This window comes from Balaenoptera physalus (genome assembly GCF_965194825.1).
Source record: "Balaenoptera physalus genome assembly, chromosome: 1".
NCBI lineage: Eukaryota > Metazoa > Chordata > Mammalia > Artiodactyla > Balaenopteridae > Balaenoptera > Balaenoptera physalus.
Genome location: NC_138882.1, coordinates 151677290 through 151696709, shown reverse-complemented (window position 1 = coordinate 151696709; position 19420 = coordinate 151677290). Strand labels below are relative to the sequence as shown.

Genomic DNA, 19420 nt, shown 5'->3' with positions numbered 1-19420 from the left:
CTGGCTAGTACGGAGACTAAAACCCAGAAAGCCTGTTTATCCAGCCTGACGCTCCCTTGTTTGCTTTCAGGCCAGGCAATGGACCGTTCTAGTCAGTGGGGGCTGGTGGAGCTGCTGGCCGAAGGAGGCCAAAGAAGCCCTGTTCTGTCAGGTGCAGAAAGCACAGGCCCAGGGGCCGGGAACATGGGGGACCCAGAGGACACGTGACAGCTGCCAGACTGGAGAGGGGACAGGGCAGGCATCTCTTCCCCGCCCTTGGACGTGGCCAGCTGTACCTGCCTCTGAGGATCCCCTTCCTAGAGCTCCACAACCAGCCTTGGAGTGGGCAGACCCTTTCCCAGAGGGCCACGCAGAAAATGAAGGTAGTAATTCTTACTTCCAAAGAATTCCAGGCTCCAGCAGAACACTGGAGAGGAGTAAGGTCTCTCGTGACAGGTTTTCCGAATGGTGGAGTCACCGGTATGAAGATGTGAGCTCGCCCTCATGACTTAACTGTGCACTGAACAACTCTATCCACTGTAGGAGGATCTTTAGACCCAGGGAACCAGGCCAACGAGACACAGAGGCTGGGACTGTTGTCTTCACACCTCCACAGGGCTGTCCAGGGGCAGAAGAATACAGAAGTGTGACCACAAAGGAGACAAACCAGGACCATCAGGAGGAGCTAAAGGAAGCATAGAGGCTGACTCAGCACAAGGAGGAGCTTTCATAGGGATTCCCTTGGTGGGAGGGATTGCGCCATCACAGCAAGTGAGCAAAGACCTGATGACCATCTGGCAGGGATTGTAGAGAGAAGATTCATGCCAGGATGGAACTGCTGACCTCCAAAGTCCCTTCTGGCCCTGGAATATGCAGTGAGACCAGTGAACAGAGTTGCCTGGGTTTACCCAAGAGCCAAGGTGGTCAATGTGACATTTTGGCTCAGGACTACTGGGCTCGTGACATCATTCCGCAGGCTCCACTGCCCTCTGTACCAATGAGTTTGACACCTCTGGTCCCTTGGGGTGGCCTGTGCACTCCCCAAGAGCTTGAGTGCCCTTAGGAGCTCTGTGCTCCTATTTTGCAAATTGGATCAGGCTAAGATTCTGTACTGTGGGAAGGTGCCAAGAAGCCATCAAAGCCCTCCAACATGAAGGGGAGTGGAGGGAGGAGAGCGGCTGTTCATCCACCAGTGTAGCACAAACAGGGGCTTTATTGGTGGGGCTCGGGAAGCTGTGACAGCCCAGCACGCAGGCTGTGAGGGCCTGAACAGCTGCCAGGAGACGAGACATGAGGGGACCAGCCTCTGCACTGTGCTGCTTGGGGCACATTGTCCCTTTTCAGTTCTTAGAGGTAAGTGTGCAGGAAGAGGGTTCAGGACTTCACAAACTGGTGGGTGACCTCGTAGATTCCCACAGACTCCTGAGCCTTTTCGTCATAGTCAGTCCAGTCCTGTGGGAAAAAACGGCAGTGTTAGCCTCACGAGGCAGCCTGGGACAGCATGGGGAGTGGAGGACTAGGCCTTAAAAGGGCCAGCTCAGGCTCTGGCTCAGTTCTTCAGGAACATGTCAGACCCAGGACAGAGCCAGACTGCTCAGGCCTGAATTCCTACTCTTCTAGCTTCGTGATTTTGGGCAAGTCACTAACTTCTCTGAGCCTTGGTTCTGTCCTCTATTAAAAAAAAAAGAGGACAGCAATAGAGTTTACACTGAATGTTGAAAGAATCAAGAGTTAACACATGTAAGAGTATTTAGCCTAGGGCCACGCACATATGAGAGCTCAGTAAATCCAGTTACTGTTACTAGGTGCTATGCAAACTGAATGTTTTTGTCCTTCCTTCCTCTGAGGCCTGACTACAAGCCCTCCTTATCTGCAAGGCAGTAACATGTCCAGTTGATTCTTGGTATTCACAGTAGTTATGTTCTACAAAGTCCCCACAAACACTGTATTAGTGAATACTGACTCACTGCTCCCAGGGGAAATACAGGGTTAGGTTCCTGGGAGCATCTGATTCTGTTTAAAAACACCTTATTTAACATATATATATATATATATATATATATATATATATATATGGCTGATTCACTAATACTGAACTCACAGCCAACAGTGCTGTATCTCACACCTGAACAAGCTTGTCTAACATGCATCTTCTCTGTAAGGCACACCCAGCTTTCCTGCGTGTGAACACTAGGCAGCGCTTCAGCACTACACTTGGGGCTATCGTAAACGCCAAAATCACCAACAAAAAGCACGAAAGTGTGGAGTCGGCTTCCCACTGAAGAGCCTTGTTCACCAAAAGGGTTATTCCCACCAGGTGCCCTAGAGCTCCCCGCAAGGCCCGCAAGTCTCGTACCTTTTCCTGCAGATTAATGTCACTGAAGACTGTCCCGGATTCCACACCCTCAGCAGCAAACCCGGCCTGCAGGTGACAGGAAGGCAGCAGTTAATCTGGGGGAAAGGAGGCACTGGTCTGGCCTGTGGGGCCTGGTCAGGGAACTGGCCTTTCTCACAACACCTTTGGCATGGGAAGACAGAAATACAGTGTGGGCTACTCTTCTGGAATAAGTACTGAGCTTCCATGCCCTGGCAGCTGCCCTGGGACTAGAGTGGTTTCTCCAAATTAGAGCCCTGGCCCAGAAGGCAGGAGGTGTGGGGTAAACCCTTCCATTACCCTTGATTTTCTGAAACACCCTGGCCGTGTCACTTCCCTCTCTGGACCTCAGTTTTCTTACTTATGAAATGGGGATGACAATACTCTCTCTTCTGCCTACCTCACAGGGTTGTGAGGTGAAAATGCTACACAAATAAAGTGGCCTGAGCACTGGCTCTGGAGTCGGATAGATGTGGGTTCAAATTACAGCTCCATTGCTTACTAACTGCGTCACCCTGGGCAAGTGGCAAAATCTCTGAAGTTCTTTTCTCATCTGAAAAATAGGATGTATAACTTCACAGGGTTACTGTGAGGATTAAGTGAGGTAACATTAAAAGTGACAAGCCTGGTGCCCAACATATATTAGATGCTTAATAAATAACAATTGTTATTCTTAGAAATGAGAATTCCTAGTCCACAGTCTCTGTAGGAAGCACAGTTCTGCTGTCACTTCCTATATGCCCTCCCCAAAGATACAGGTTCCCCAGGAAGACATGCACCTGGGGCTGGAAATCGACTGGTTCAAGTCCTCGGCACTCAAACTCCACTATCGTCTTGAACTTCTCGTTGTCTTCGGCCTAGAAAGGAAGTGTGTTGAGGAGGTAGGTCCAACTGTGCCCTCAGGATGACTCCACAGCCCCTGAGAGCCCAGAATGGGACTCAGGGGCAACTCATCCCGTTCTGGAAGAAGGCTGCCTTGACACCTGCTTGCCACAAGACCTTCTTGGATGTGGACTCTGGGGTCAGGGTGCCTAGATGTGAGCTCAGACACAGTTCTGCCTCTCTTCTCCTCTGGGCCTAAGATTGTCAGCTGGAGCTGAGGAAACCACTACAGGTTTATTGTGAGAACCTGAACTAGGTGTAAAGTGCCCAGTATAGGACCCGACACTATGCTCAATGAATGGTAGATAAAATTATCAAAATAAAAACTATGAAGAAGAATGTTAAGCTATAAGGTTTCCAGGTCATCTAAAAGGCCCCAGTACACCTCGCTGTGGCCTTTTGCTAACCATCCGCCATGCTGTCAACGCAGGGGCTGACTTAAAAGCCTTTGAAGTGGGATATGCATGTGGAGGAGGCACACTGAGGGGGGTGGTACAGCCACGAAATTCATGCCTCCCTGACCCCTGGGCCCACAGACCCCAAGGACACACCCACACATTCATTCTCATTCTGTCATTTACTGTAGAAATGCTTCCTGCACACCAACCATGTGCCTGGCCCTGGATTGGTTTTTGTTTGCTGGTCTGTCTCTTCCAATAGATTATGATTTACTTGAGGGCAAGTCCTTATGTGATTTTTCCCTTTAACTTCAGGACAAAGCTGAGAATTTAGCATAAATCAGACATTTTTCAAAAATACCAAATAAGGAATGGATGAAGACAAGTAACTGCCCTTCTTTAAAGACACAGACCCAAAGCATACACTCCCTCCCTCACCTTTGGACTAATCTGTTAATGCAGTAACGTATAAATACCTAATAAAATTAAATATCAAGGGTGGATGCACTGTCTCACCCATGGATTCAGAGAAGGCTCACTAGCCCTCCAAGATGTAGACAAGGCAAGTGTTCCCAGTGATGGAAACTGAGTGGCCAGGTTGGCTCAGAGGTCCCCTAAGCTCCCACAGCCCAACACTTATAAGAAGGCAGTACAATAGCCTAGTTATGAGTCTTTTTCCTACTGAGCACTCAGTCAGGGTAAGGTGAATAAATGACCGACAGTGAATGAATGAACAAGTAAGCACATGAAGTCAATCAGTTCCATGGTGGGTCACTCTGGTGCAGATGTAACTCTAGAACCCAGGCCTCCTAGTTCCCAGCTGGGATCTAATCCCACCATGCCTGCCACTGAAGCAGGAAACTTACATTGTAAGGTTTGATGGTGCTGCTCAAAATCTCTGAAATGTAAAAGAGAAGACAAAGTCGATTTGAGTCCATATCCCAGCCCCACCCAGGTACCCAGGTGTGGCTCTGGGCAAGAGTCTACGGCAGAAGCTTGGATACCTCAGGCCTGGGTCCACCCACTGGTAACATGAGCATGCTTTCGGTCTGGTACCACAAAGCCGTGGGCCAGCGTGGCAGAGGTCAGTACCCATGGCCTACCTACCAATGGAGTTTTCCCTTGAACACAGCTTGCACTTCTGGACCATGGAGGCACTGCCACGGCCTCCCTTCAGTGCCACGTTGTCCTGGCAAGCAGTAAACAGAACCTCTAGTCACATATCAGTCAGATGTAAGGGTCCCCAGGAGACCCAGTCCTACCACTTATTATCAATTAATATTATAACAATATTTAAATACACACCATCTATATCTACCAAGACCCAGACAGGGTGAGCAACTTGCTAGGACAAGAATCGTGGGAAGGCTTCTTGAGACTGAGGAAAGGACTCCCCCTTGATTTTGAACTCTGCCTCACATCCCAAAGCCCATTGTTCCCAGTTGATCACACTCTGCCTGCCCTCTCAAACCACAAAAAGTGGGGTCCAAAGACCGGGGAGGTGAGGGCCACAAATCCCTGCACAGAGGCCTATGTGTGTCTGTATATGGGTATAGTGGTGGGGGGAGCAGTTACCATCAGCCGAATGTACTGCCACTTCTCTGGAATCTCACCACAGTTGCCACATTTCATCTTGGGGAGGGGGAAAAAGAGTATTAGTAAAGAAGTTGGCTCAGCTGGGCAGATGCTGAGGGAAGGGTTAAGAACAGTGTGAGATGGGCAGGGTCATCATCTTGTCAGCAATCTTACCTCATCCTTATGACCAGCCCCACTAAGGACGTAACCAGACTTATCTCTGGGCAAAGTGTTTCTCGTGTTGGCTTGCTCATCCTCCTCTAAGAAGTCCCCAGTCTGGCTAGGGATTCAAGGCTCAAGTAGTACAGAAATGGCTTCAAAGTCCCCCCACCCCCCGCCCCCCCGTTGAGTTAGGAGCTTCCTGTGTGTCCTTACAGGCCCTGTAGGTTCCTGGTAAAAGTATTTATCACTCTGTTGCTACTCCTTTTTTGTCTCCTTCTCTAGACTCTGCTTTTTGAAGCCAGGAAACATCAACTCCTCAAATAAGCCCTGGCACTCAGGCTTCAAAATATTTGGAAATAAAGGTGGGCAGAAAGCTTCCTGAAAGATAGGGCTTTTGCCAGGTACTGAAGGATTCTGGGATTTAGACTAAAAGGAAAACAGATCAGAAGCTCCGGGATCTGGGAGAGTAAAGGGCCTCAAACTGCTCAGTTAAGAAGAGGACCTCTGTAGACCATTCCACTAGAGTACCAGATTTACCAATACAGGATGGGGAATTAAGAATGGACCCATGCACAAAATTAAACGATTTCACAGTAAATAAAACCTAATCAACAAAAGAGAAGGTGAAATTATTCTTACTAAATAATCACAAGATCCCTTCAAGTAGTCTTTCGTTTAGTGTTTGTTTACATACCATGAAATACGTTACAGAGGAAAAAAGTACAAAAGATATTTCAAGATACTGCCAATTAAGAATTAACCAGTAGGGCTTCCCTGGTGGCGCAGTGGTTGAGAATCCGCCTGCTAATGCAGGGGGCACGGGTTCGAGCCTCTGTCTGGGAGGATCCCACATGCCGTGGAGCAACTGGGCCCGTGAGCCACAACTACTGAGCCTGCACGTCTGGAGCCTGTGCTCCGCAACAAGAGAGGCCGCGACAGTGAGAGGCCCGTGCACTGCGATGAAGAGTGGCCCCTGCTCGCCGCAACTGGAGAAAGCCCTCGCACAGCAACGAAGTCCCAACACAGCCAAAAATAAATAAATAAATAAATTTATAAAAAAAAAAAAAAAAAAAGAATTAACCAGTAGGGCTTCCCTGGTGGCACAGTGGTTAAGAATCCTCCTGCCAATGCAGGGGACACTGGTTCGAGCCCTGGTCCAGGAAGATCCCACACGCCGCGGAGCAACTAAGTCCATGCGCCACAACTACTGAGCCTGCGCTCTAGAGCCCGGGAGCCACAGCTACTGAGCCCACACGCCTAGAGCCCGTGCTCCACAAGAGAAGCCACCGCAATGAGAAGCCCGCGCACCGCAACGAAGACCCAACGCAGCCAATAAATAAATAAATAAAAATTTTAAAAAAGAATAAAAAGAATTGACCAATAAACTTAAAAAAGCAAACATAAAATTCCACGCAGAAGAAAAGAGAACATGTAATAAGCATTTCTCATCTAGCCGGAGAGAAAGCTCCCGTTCACCACTGAGATCAGGGTGGGAAACCTTTACGCGGCCTCGGCCCTGGCGCCCCCACCAGAGCCTTACCTTCAGGTACCACCGGAAGTCCTCGCCCACTGGCCGGAGGTTGGTGACATTCTCCAGCGTGGCTTTGAGCTGCAGCGCGATTTTCTGAGAGGAGGAGCAGAAGAAGGATGGGCGCCAAGACGACGGCGTCAACAGCGCCCGGGCAGCCCCGCGCCTAGCCCCTGTCCGGCCCCGCCCCTCTCCTCCCCTCCCGGCATGAGCTGCGCCTCCCCGCCCCTTCTTAGCGCGAGCCCACTCCCCTCCTTCCCTCCTGGCGCGAGCTCCTGCCTCCCAGGTTCTCGCCACCCCCCAGCCTCTGCCCCGGCGGCGGCTCGCCTCCGCTTACCCCCATAGCGACCCGGCTCAGCCAGCGCTGGCTATGGCCACTGCTTTCCGGCCCGTCGTAAACAGCGAGCGCCGCTTGCGCACCCTTGCTGCGGCTATGGGCGGGGCGCGGAGTCGCGGGGCGGGTCTCAGCGCGCCGGGGCTTCACCCGCACACCTGGCTTTTTCTCCTAGGCAAAGTGATCCTGTGGAGGTAGGCTGAGTCCGCAACTAGCCGGTGCTCGGACCCGCGGAAGGCTGCCTCCAGCAGCCGGTAATTCCAGATATTTACTGAACGCCATGCTGGTCTGAGGGATACCGCAGCTAACAAGACAGTCCTGCACGAAACCTCTGCGGGGTCCGATTCCGGCCCTTCAGACTCTGCCTTCCCTCACGCAACCTCGTGCTTGGTCCCTGCCTGCCCTTGGAGGCTTCTTAGATCACGTCCGTTCACCCAGCCCAGGGCCGGCTTCGTAGATTTGAGAGACGGGACCTTTTTCATCTTTAAGCTGCTCCTTCCTCTTTCCCCCAGGGGACCTTTCAGAGGGTTGGCTCGTGTACACGTCCTTCTCATTGTGGTCGCCAAGACTGGACACTCCCTTTCAACTGGCTTTTCTCTGGGCTCCTGGTTTATTTTCTATCGTACATTTACTGAACCTGTGCTCTTGTGCAGGGCACAGCTGAGACCATACAGAAGCTGTGAGCAATATAAGGAACAGCCTGTTGGAGGCTTTTACAGCTTCCTGAGGTCTAGTTTCTTTAAAATTTGGAGTGACTCTTTTGGACGTCTACTTTGCCACGAACTTACCTGATTGCCAGGTACCCTTCTGTAGCAGAGGGTGCACTATAGCCAGGAAGCCTGACATCTCAGGTCCCAGATCTGCACCTAACTTGCTGCCCTGTAATCTTTGAAGGAGGCAAAGTAGAGTGTGTGTGTGTTGTGGAGGAACACTTGCCTAGGAATCACCAGACTTGGGACCTGTCCCAAGCTGGCCTGTCTTGAGGGATGTTGAGCTCAGCCTGATCACCTCCCCTCAGTCAAATGAGATTTATCAAGACCTAGTTCCTTTCAGCACCCACTGTCTGTTCAGTCAGCAATTTGCCTCACTAAGGAAGCCATGCAATTTAGCAGCAAGAAAAAGTTCCTACAGATTTACCTGCTGAACAAATCCCCACACTATCTACAACAACCAGGTTGCTTCTTAATGGCTGCTGGTATTCTGATTTTAAAATGAATTATTGGAAAATTTTTCTGAGACCAGGCATTTTATCCCTTATAATGTATTAAACCAAATATTTCCCCCCATACTGAAGTAGCTTCAGATATATCTATAAAGGTGATTTAAAAAACCCCAACCTCAATTATTAAGCTGGATGAAAAAAACAAAACCCAAGATACCAACCACAATACTATTTCACATCTAAAAAATTAACAATACTTCATTAATACCAAATATCGTGTTCAAATTTCCTTAATGATGTCAATTTTACATTTCCTGAATCATGATTCAAATAGGGTTCAAATGCTGTATTGATTGTGTGTCTCTCAAATCTCCTTTAATATATAGGTTCTCACTCCATCTCCATTTATTTTATGTTTGCAGCTTATGTTTTGAAGAAATCAGATCCCTTGTCCTGGAGTTTCCCAGGACAAGGATATTGATTGGATTTCCACTGTATTTTTTAGCATGTTTCTCTATTCTTTTACTTCCTGTAAACTGGTAGTTATATGTATAGAGTTGATTAGATTTTTGGCAATACTTCACATAGGATGTTAGTCTTAAAAAGTAATTGAGAAGAGTGCACATGTTCGGGTCTTTATAAAATAATAAAAATTGCATTTTGTTACGTATTTATTAAAGACAATCATTTATAGTTTATAAAAAAAATACCGCCCTGATATACACAAAAATGTCTTGATAATGGTAATTAAAAGCAGCACTCCCACCCCCCTTGTGTCCACACCAATATTCAATCTAGATTGGCTTAATCTTGAAGTGTAATCCAATAAGACTGAAGACCAAACACTTCAGGTCCTGGACAAGATAATAAAATACTCGTAAGCCTTCTGGATCCCTAAAATGCAAGAAGAAAAAAATGTTTAAAAAGCTGAGAAAACTCAGCAAAAAAAATACCATTTACTAACCCAGATTATTTATGTACCAGGATATTCCTCATAGAGGTATTTACAGAATTAAAACTTTGAAAACAACCCAGTGTCCAAAAAGAAGAAAAAGCCTATATGCTATATATTAAAATGTATTAATAAATGTATTAAAATGCTATATATTATGAGGTAATTTAAAATGTTAAGGTTTCTTCTTAATGAGGAAATGCTTATATTAAGTGGAAAAAAATCATGATTAAAGTAACAGACTGTTGATCTCAATTACATTTTTTTGTGCTTTAAAAGCCTATATTTTTTAAAGCACAGGAAAAAGACAAGAAATACTTTAAGATTAATGGTTATCTAATTGATAAGTTTACGGGCTATTTTCACCTTTCTACTTTTCTGTATTTCCTATATTTTCAACAATGAGCATGTATTACTTTCAGAATTAGGAAAAGTAGTACTAAGCAGGACCAAGAGGCTGACGATTACTACAGCATAACTGGGTAAGAACAAGACTGTTCACAGGAAGACAGTTATACCGAACATGTACTAAAAGTGAGCCATATCTAACCCCAAATCCTCAAAGCACAAGAGCCAAAGAGGTTGCCAAATTCTAAGGATTCTTTGTGGTATGTAGATTCATGTCTCAACTTTATAATTTACCCTACTGACAAAATGAATTTTTAAATTTATATTTTGAATAATTTCAAGTTTCACTAAAGTCAGGCTTTAAGATGTGCTATCTGAATAGCCAACACTGAGGAAGGTGTTCAGACTCACTGATTCTACAGTTTATTTCCAGCACTTGTTTTTTCGTGTTTCATTTCTGTTCTGGCCAGATTCTTACCCACTTTGGCTGCTCTTATGGCATTACTCTGTGTGTGTGTCACTGAGAAGCTCTTATTAGCAATGATTGACTAAAACACCAAAAGCAAAAGGAGCAAGCCCTTGAAAATATATAATTTGGAGTCTCTCTATTGAGGGGGACAAAGGTGACCAATTCTGTCTTACATTTGTACCAGATCTTACCATAATGGTCCCAATTTGGTTGAGGGTTTCATATCAGCCTGCTCTAAAACAGACACATCTGGATATAAGGATCATGGATACTTACTTGGATTGATTGACATCAATAAGGGAACCAATTTTTGATGTTGTGAAAGAAATATGTTCATCTCCAATGACAATTTCAAGCTCCTAGAAACATGAAATGTCAAGCTGAATTGGATTTTTCATCAGTCACACAGGAGAAGGGTTCATCATCTGCCAAATCACACAAACTCTAATACAGTTGGCCACATTACCAAGACCATTTCAATCTGAGCCCTAAACTGTACTCGGTACTGGAAACAAAGAGATAAATAATTGGTATGAGATAAATACTGGTTTAGCCCTTGAGTAGCTTATACTCTTAGAGGAAGTTGTGCGTGTGAGGCTCCACCATTTAGAAGAATTTACATCATGCTTTGTATAGGAGTTTTCATTGTTAACAATGTGGAGTAATATGTATAAATCTGTTTTACGAATACCAAGAATCTAACTTTTCTGGGCAACATGGGACAAGGAAAAGAATTCCAGACCTTGAGCAGATCTCAGCTTTGTCACTTACTAGCTGTATGCCCTTGGGTCTGAATTTCTAAAGAGTGAAACAAGTACTATAATCTTAAAAAAAAAAAAAAAAATCAACTGGGTGGGGAATTGTGGGGGCGCCTATGGGACAGATCAGCAAAACCAAACAAACATCTCTGCCCTTGTGGAACTTACAATCTATTTTTTTAATATATATATATATATATATTTTTTTAATTTACTTTTCTTTTTTCCTTGGCTGCATTGGGTCTTAGTTGCGGCATGTAGGATCTTCACTGAGGCATGCAGGATCTGTTGCTGCAGCGCTCGAGCTCTTCCTTCGTTGTGGCACGCGGGCTTCTCTCTAATAGTGGCTTTAGCTGCCCTGCGGCATGTGGGATCTTAGTTCCCCCGACCAGGGATCGAACTCGCATCCCCTGCACTGGAAGGAGGATTCTTTACCACTGGACCCCCAGGGAAGTCCCAAACTTACAATCTATTGAGCTCTACTTCTTAACACACAGATTTGAAAATGTTAATATTTTATCATATTTGTGTCAGATTTCTTTTTTAAGAAATATTAGAGTTTAGACCCACCTCCCACTCTATTCTCCTTCCTGCCTCCCCAGAAGTTGGGGTGTATTCTTTCCACTCATGATTTTATATTAGGTAGTATATTTTTAAAATTTTACATAAATGATTGTACTGTATGTATCTTTTTGCGTTTTTCATTCAACAAGGGTGTTTTTTTTATTTGTTTTTTATTGAGTTAACATTGTTTTTTTGTTGCTGTTGTTGTTTTTGGCCACACCACGCAGCTTGTAGGATCTTAGTTCTCTGACCAGGGATTGAACCTGGGCCCACGGCAGTGAAAGCAACGAGTCCTAACCACTGGACCACCAGGGAATTCCCATGTTGGGTTAAAGTTGGTTTAAAAGTTTCATGTGTACAATATTATATTTCTACTTCTGTAAATACTACAGTGTACCCACCACCAAAAATTTAGTTTCCATCTGTCACCATACAGTTGATCCCCTTTACCCATTTTGCAACACCCCCTCCCCCCCTCCCCCAGCCCCTTCCCTCTGGTAACCACTACTCTGATTTCTCTATCTATGTGGTTTTGTTTGGCTTGTTCATTTATTTTGTTTTTTGTTTTCAACAAAGTTTTTGTAGGTAGATCAAGTCCATTAGTTTTAAATGCTTTAGAATATTCATTTCCCTATTGAAGCAGACTTAAGTTCCCAATTTTTGTTTCTATAAACAATGTGGCAAGGATATCCTTCTATGCATCTTGTGTATATATGTGAAAATCTCTCTAGGAAATTCCTAGAAGGTAAACATATTTTCAGCTCTGCTAGACACTAACAAATCGTTCCCTAAATGGTTGTACCAATGTTGTTTCCACCAGTATATATGAATCCCCCTTTTCTTTCTCATATCCTTTTTAAAACTTGGTGCTTTTTTTTTTTTTTGACCGTTCTAATAGGTCTGACATGGTATTTCACTGTTGTCCTCATTTTCACTTTTCAAATAAAACTGTAAATTTTTCATAAATTTATTGCTCACTTGTTTTTCCAGTTCTGTAATTATCTATTCATAACCTTTACACATTCTGCCACTAGTTTACCTTTTTATTATTAATTTGTAGTTCTTTATATATTCTGGATTGAAATGCTTTGCCAGTTATGTTTTGCAAATACCTTCCTCTAACCTGTGGCTTATCTTTCAATTTTATCTTGATATCTTTAGATAAAAAAGTTTTAAACGTAAAGAAGTCAAATTTACTAATCTTTTCCCTTGAGGAGTTTAAAAAACTTCTCTACCCGGAAATAATAAGACAGTCTATATTTTCTTTTATGTTTTAAAATTTTGATTTCTATAAATCGTCTAATTAAAAAATACTCTATAAATATATTGCCAATCAATCAACTTGGTATACTTTGTTAAACAGTCCATCCTTTTTCTACTAATTTGAAAGCCAACCTCTGTCATATACTGTTCCAAGTTCCCATATATTCACGGGTTAATGTTTCTGGGTTCTGTATTCCGTCCCATTGGTTTAGTGGTCAGTTCCTGAGGCAATGTCACCATACAAATGACTATAGTTTTATAAAAAATCTTCAAAATTATCTTGGCTACTCTTGCCCCTTTGATCGTCCATGAATTTGAGGCTCCATCAGGTTTTAGGAAAAATCCTGTTGTGATTTTGATCTGAATTGGAATGAATTTATAAATTATTTTGGTGAAAATCAATATAATATTGAGTCTCCCCATCCATAAAAATGATACATGTTTTTATGTCCTTCTATAAAGCCCTTTCCCATAAGTTTTATATACCTTGTTAAATTCACTTCCAAGTTCTGTATAGCTTTTGTTGCTGTTATGAATGGGATTTTGTTTTTAATTACACTATCCAGTAGGTTGTTGCTGGTATACAGGAGTATGCCTTGCCCACTTCACAGGACTATTGTGAATGCTGAATGAGCTAATGGAGCTGAAAATTTTATCAATCCTAAAGCAAAATACATATATATAGTATTACTAAGATCTCATGAACATTAATTAAAAAGTTAACTTGAGTAAGTACTGAGGATGAGATTTTTTTCACTCTTCCTCAAGAGTTGGCCCATCATTCTGAGGTTAATTAGAATAAGCTTATACGAGTTTCCATATTAATTTAATAAATATAATTATTATTGAGCTTTTACTATACACTGGCACTATTTCAGTCACTAGAGATATAGCAGTGAAAAAAAATAGGTAAAATCCTTGTACTGAAGGAGTATGCATGTGTATGTGTATGTCTGTTGCAGTGGAGGAGGAAGAGGGATGCATAAGGAAAACCAAACAAGGCAATTTCAGACAATGATAAATGCTATGAAGACAAAAATCAGATTTTTTTTTTAAGTGCTGGGGAAAGGCATTTTAGATTGGATGGACAGGCAAGACATCACTGAGGAAGTGACATGTGAAGACCTCAATAATAAAGACAGTCTTGGATAGAATGTTCCGGGCAGCGTGTAGGAAATGCAAAGATCCTAAACTAAGAACCACCTAGGTGTATCTGAGTAACAGAAATAAGACTGGTGAGGTCTGAACACAGTGAGAGATGGTGAGAATAGTAGAAGGTAAGGTGGGAGTTTGGACTTTATTTTAAATGCAGTGGGAAGCCACTGGAGAGTTTAAAATCAGTGGAATAAACAAATTTACATTTTAAAAGATTACTCTGGCTTCAGGAAGGAAAAAATGGGCTGTACAGGACAAAAGAAGAAACAATGAAATCAATTAGAAGTCTGGATTAGGAAAGCAGCATTAAAGTGGAAAGAAGAACCTTTCCTATTAATTCAGTCAAATATGACAGTGGCTTTTATTTTTTAATTGCCACAATGTTTTCAGAATAAATATCTAAGCCATGAATTTAAACAGATATACTTAGTTGCTTGCATGATCTTCCATTAGATTGTTGAAATAACTATGTTTTATTTATCTTTGTATCCTCACAAGGTTTTGTCCATAGTCGTTACTCAATAAGTAATATGGGCAGCAAATACTCTGAGAAGCAAGGGAGGGATCACAAGAGGAAATTCAGGGCTGGGCTCTAGGTGGTGAGCAGCACCACTTGCTCTCCCCGATCCTCTGTGTGGGATTAGTGCTTCCTTAGACCAAGGTGCTGGTAATCTGCTCTGTGTAGGGCTCCATATCGCACATACATACATGAGTATATTCAGTGTCATATGCAGAGCAGTAAACCTCATCTTATTGGTAAGATTTTTGCACTGTGGATAGTTGCTAAAACACCCACCTGCCGGCCCACTCGGTCAGGAGGAGGCCACAGAGCATCATCCTCTTTGGTAATTTCACTGTCATCAATTATTCTCTTCAGTTCCTCCATCACACTTTTATGTACATAAGCCTGAAAGAAAGTTAACAAACAGAATTTAAATTGTATCGCTAAGCAGCATTCTGACTCAGATAGTGATGAAAGATAAAAAAAAAACTACTCATGAAAACTTATTTCTGGCACCTCTGTAAGTGGGAAGACATTCCGGCTTGACCTCAGCATGCCAAGAGGACAGCAAGGTCAGAAGTGCCCAATGACTACACCTCAGTCCCCCAACTAGTTGTTTCTATTTCTTGGTACATCCTGTTCACATGGACCTACTCCTTGCCTACCTACTAAACTCACACTTGAGCCCCAAACAAAAGATCTGTGAGTAACTCTGGTTAATTTTAACTAAATGACATGCTTCTGAAGAGCAGAGATATGTCTTTTACATTTTACATATTAGTCCACATTAAAAAAAATTGTGAGGATGCTGACGTGTGGGTAAGCATAATACTGACTGCTAATTAAATACAATAGCATGAGAATATACTGACTGTTAAGACATTTTCAAATGTGACAAAGTGCTTAAAAGGAAAGAATAACTTTGATGAAACCTTAATGGTGTGGTAGAAATCATGCCAAAATGGAGCACACGGACTTGACAAAGGCAGGCATAGGTCTGAATTCCTGCTCAATCTCCTATTAGGAGGGCTAACTTTGTACAAGCCCCATAATTAATATCTGGGCCTTCACTGTCTTATCTGTAAAGGGTATATAATACCACCCATCACAGAGGCTTACAAAAAGGGTTAAAATAAGATCACAGATGTAATACCTAGTGTCATGCCTGGCATCTAACATGCATTCAGTGATGTCAACTGCTTTCCCATGCTCCCTTTCCCCCATTCAAATGCAAATTAAAAGAGCTCTATTGAGTGCTAAGTACCAGGGAATACATCAAACACTAAGTTAGTGGGGGAGGCAGGTTTTCTGTTTTTGCAGATGAAGCAACTGAAACTTATCAAGTTCAACCAGGAAGTGTGCCCAAGGTCACATGGTTAGTAAGTAGCAGATTCAGGGTTCAAACCAAGATTTGCAAGACTTCAAATGATTACCAGTTACCGACTCAGCATTGTTAAAGAAAATATAAACTAAAAGAAGATTTGAGAAAAACTTTAGAAGCTGTCTACAGACATGTCTATACTTCCCTATTCTTTATCTTTCAATACTACTCACAGAAAGAACAAAAAAAGGACAAAAGGCTAAACGGTAGTGAGTGGAAGGCTCTCAGAAGATACATTACCTCTTTTCTGATCATGACATCATTTTTGTAATTGCTGTTGTTGGCGTATCTCAGTTTCCCTGTGAGGGGCAAAAAACAAATTCAATATATAATAAAAACATATAAATAAAGCCTGCCTTATCAGTAAACAAAGGATGTTGCCGCCATCAAGCCACCAGCCACACCACTCCCAGCTCCCTCCCCACGGGTGGACCCTGAGGGGATTCAGGGTGGGGGAAACAGGATACTGGCCCTAGATAGTTACGTGCATATCAAAGGAATGATCCCAAGGAGCCAAGCATCTTCCTCTACATAGAAAAGTGCTAACTTCTTTAACTTGAGCTGTCTGGTATTTCTTTAATTAATAGTTAATAGTAATATTTTGATCTTCTGACTACCTGTTCTTTTTTGTTTTTTTAGGTTTTTTTTTTTTTTGCACAAACTCCTATATATCCTGGCTCATCCCTTACCTCTTCGGAACAGTCCCTCAAAGCTATCTGAGAGCCTGTCTCCCAGGCTTAAGTCCTCAGTATTTCTGCCGCATAAAACATAATTCTCAATCTTTAGGTTGTGCATTTTTTTTTTCAGTCGACACTATTAAATAGCCTCCCAGCCAAAAATACAGCTGACAATGAATTACAATTCTTGCAAAAGACAGCTCAGGTGTGATAAAAGAACAGACTCTTTTGTGACTGGCAAATCATGTCTCTGCAGGTTAATGTCCTCAGCTGAAAATAGGAGTAATTGATAACTTACCTGCACACAGGGCCTTCTAAGGCTCAAAAGAGTGGTGAAAACTTCTGAAAACTGTAAAATGCTTTTTACAAATATTAACATGTGACTGTGAAACATTCTTATCTACCCCTATGATGGAAAAGCTGTGGATTTATTATTGAGCATATTTGGTATACAAGGCCCTTTGTGCATATGTGCATCTAACAGGCTAATTTGGGTATATATGGTGGATATGAAGGAAAAGATAAAAGGAAATAGAGGAGATAATTATTTCCCTATAGAAGGCACACTAAAAAGAGCCAAGTTAATTGATGCCTCACTGCACTGTCTCTCTGCCTCAAGTCTCTCTCCTTTCAGGTCATTCTCCATACAGTGGACAAAGTGATATAGTAACAGATGGATCTGATTAGGTGACTCTAATACTCTGATACTGACAATGGCTTCCCACTGCCTTCTGGATAAAATCCAAATTCCTTAATGTGGCTTACTGTTAAGCTGAGCCCCTTTCCAGCCTCACTCCTATAATAGTCCTCTCTCACAGAGCTGGAGTTAATCAAACTACAGTTGACCCTTAAACAACGTGGGGGTTAGGGGCACCCACCCTCTACACAGTCGAAAATCCGAGTATAACTTAAGAGTCAGCCAGCCCTCTGCATCTGCGGTTCCTTGGTATCTATGGTTCCTTATCCTAGATTCAACCAACTGTGCATCATGTAGTACCATAGTATTTACTATCGAAAAAAATTTGCATATAAGGGGACCCATGCAGTTCAAACCTTTGTTGTTCCAGGGTCAACTGTCTTGGTTTCTGCCTGAAACATCCTATGCACTTTTTGGGTTTTCAGCCTCCTTGCTGTTAATGCTGTCCAAAATGCCTTCTTGACTCATCTGCCTAACCAACTCCTACACATTCCTAAAGACTCACACCCCCCCTTCCCCGTGTCATCTTCATCTTATGCAGGAAGCCATCTTTGACCCTCAGGATAAGTTAGGTACCTTCTTTCTGCTCCTAGAATCTTCTGTTTCTTTCTACCGCAACACCCAATACACTGTCTTGTTATTGTTAACAAAACTTTCTCTACAATTGGCGCTTGTCAGTTCATCTTTGTGCCCCCATTTAGTGGAATTTTTCTGTCATCTTTGACTCCTTTTCCTTCACCATACTGGCCACGCCCCAAATCCTATCAATTGGCAAAGTCCTTCTGGTTCTGCCTCCAACAGTACCCTAAATCCTTCCCTCGGGGCTTCCCTGGTGGCGCAGTGGTTGAGAATCTGCCTGCCAATGCAGGGGACACGGGTTCGAGCCCTGGTCTGGGAAGATCCCACATGCCGCGGAGCAACTAGACCCGTGAGCCACAACTACTGAGCCTGCGCGTTTGGAGCCTGTGCTCCGCAACAAGAGAGGCCGCGACAGTGAAAGGCCCGCGCACCGCGATGAAGAGCGGCCCCCGCTTGCCGCAACTAGAGAAAGCCCTCGCATGAAACGCAGACCCAACAGTCAAAAATAAATAAATTAAAAAAAAAATCCTTCCCTCTAGTTTTACTATCACTCTAGTCCCAAACAACATCCTTTTTGTCTTAACAACTGTAACCGTCTCCCATTAAGTAGTTGCCATTCTTGCCCATTCTGCACCTAATGGTTACAATACTTTTTCAAGAACAGATTACACCTCTGCTTAAAACTTTCCAATTGCTTCCTGCTGCACTTAGAAAAAAATCTAAACTCTACCATGAACTATAAAGACTACATGGTGTGACCCCTGCATACTTATCCGACATCATCTCCTACTCTTCTCCCCAGAGTTCCGTACTCTTCAGCCACACTGGGCACCTGAAACATGCCTATCTCATCTCTGCCCTACGGCTTTGACACTTGTTTCTCCCTCTGCCTAGAATGCTCTTCTTCCTGAGCTTCACAAGGCTGGCTCCTTCTTGGCAATCAGATCTCAGTTCAAATATCTGCTCTTCAGAGTTCTCCAATGGCCACCCTTTCTAAAAGCGGCCCACCAGCTATTATTTCATCATTTTGTTTTATTTTCTGACCACTCATCACTATCTGGAATCTTTTTTTTGTTGTTGTTTACGATCTCCCAGCACGAGGATACAAGTTCCATGAGAGAGGAAGCGTGTCCATCGTTCACTCCTGCATCCCAGAATGTGGAACAGAACCTGGCACAAGATAGGCGCTCAAGTAATGTCTGTTGAATGAAGCATTATGGTCAAAAACGTCACTAAACAGGAGTCCCTGCACACACAGAGAAAGAACCAGTGGGGCGGACATAGGATCGTTCCTTCCAAATCAGCGTCTCACAGCCATCTGTCCCTTCCTCCTCCAGTTCGTCGTACATTCCGGACCCCCAGCCTCCCCACTCGCCCGCCCCCAGGCCCAGTCCTCGCTCCCGGGGAGCGGGAGGCTTCTCTCACCGTCCGGCCGGAACTCAAACTCCAGGAATTCGTGGCCGAATTTGCCCTTGTGACCCACATAGTAACGCAGATAGAAATCACTCTCCATAGCTGGCAAAAGGCAACCAAGACCAAACTTTAATAGCACACCTCACCGCCGCCGTACGCGCCCGACACTGACGTTTACGGCGGCGCGCGGAAGTGACGTCAGGCAACGGCACGGCCTGTAGCGGAGAGACCCCGTTCCTACCCCGTCCACCCGGAGGTGGGACAAGGC

The 19420-nt window shown here is 43.8% G+C and overlaps 3 protein-coding genes across 5 annotated transcripts in view; 1 reads left to right on the top strand and 2 right to left on the bottom strand.

The window, feature by feature from the left end:
• The window catches only part of CPT2 (carnitine palmitoyltransferase 2), a 39045-nt gene extending 32675 nt beyond the window's left edge, over nt 1–6370 (top strand). Inside the window, exon 6 of one of the 2 annotated variants that reach the window (XR_014254713.1) lies at nt 71–1283. Coding sequence is in view for 1 of the 2 variants with exons in the window: in XM_082429587.1 (XP_082285713.1) it covers nt 5653–5666 (14 nt within the window). In the remaining variant the exon portion in view is untranslated. Of the gene's footprint in view, nt 1–70; nt 1284–5652 lie in introns of those variants that run through there. The other variant, XM_082429587.1, reaches the window with a different exon arrangement.
• On the bottom strand, nt 1173–7394 carry CZIB (CXXC motif containing zinc binding protein). The gene is made up of 8 exons (XM_082431156.1): nt 7236–7394; nt 6911–6994; nt 5209–5265; nt 4741–4822; nt 4500–4531; nt 3133–3210; nt 2336–2401; nt 1173–1431 (listed from the first exon to the last, which is right to left on the bottom strand). Exons 1-8 carry the CDS (start codon nt 7239–7241, stop codon nt 1354–1356), a joined length of 483 nt encoding a protein of 160 aa, XP_082287282.1. The 5' UTR covers nt 7242–7394; the 3' UTR covers nt 1173–1353.
• Nucleotides 7395–9047: 1653 nt separating this feature from the next.
• On the bottom strand, nt 9048–19378 carry MAGOH (mago homolog, exon junction complex subunit). 2 transcript variants are annotated; one of them, XM_082431179.1, is made up of 5 exons: nt 19165–19349; nt 16027–16085; nt 14700–14810; nt 10440–10522; nt 9048–9288 (listed from the first exon to the last, which is right to left on the bottom strand). In XM_082431179.1, exons 1-5 carry the CDS (start codon nt 19250–19252, stop codon nt 9189–9191), a joined length of 441 nt encoding a protein of 146 aa, XP_082287305.1. In that variant the 5' UTR covers nt 19253–19349; the 3' UTR covers nt 9048–9188. The 2 variants fall into 2 exon arrangements, with proteins under 2 accessions (XP_082287305.1, XP_082287304.1); XM_082431178.1 differs by lacking the exons at nt 9048–9288; nt 10440–10522 and adding an exon at nt 11112–13108 and having other exon boundaries at nt 19165–19378.
• Nucleotides 19379–19420: the final 42 nt, after the last annotated feature.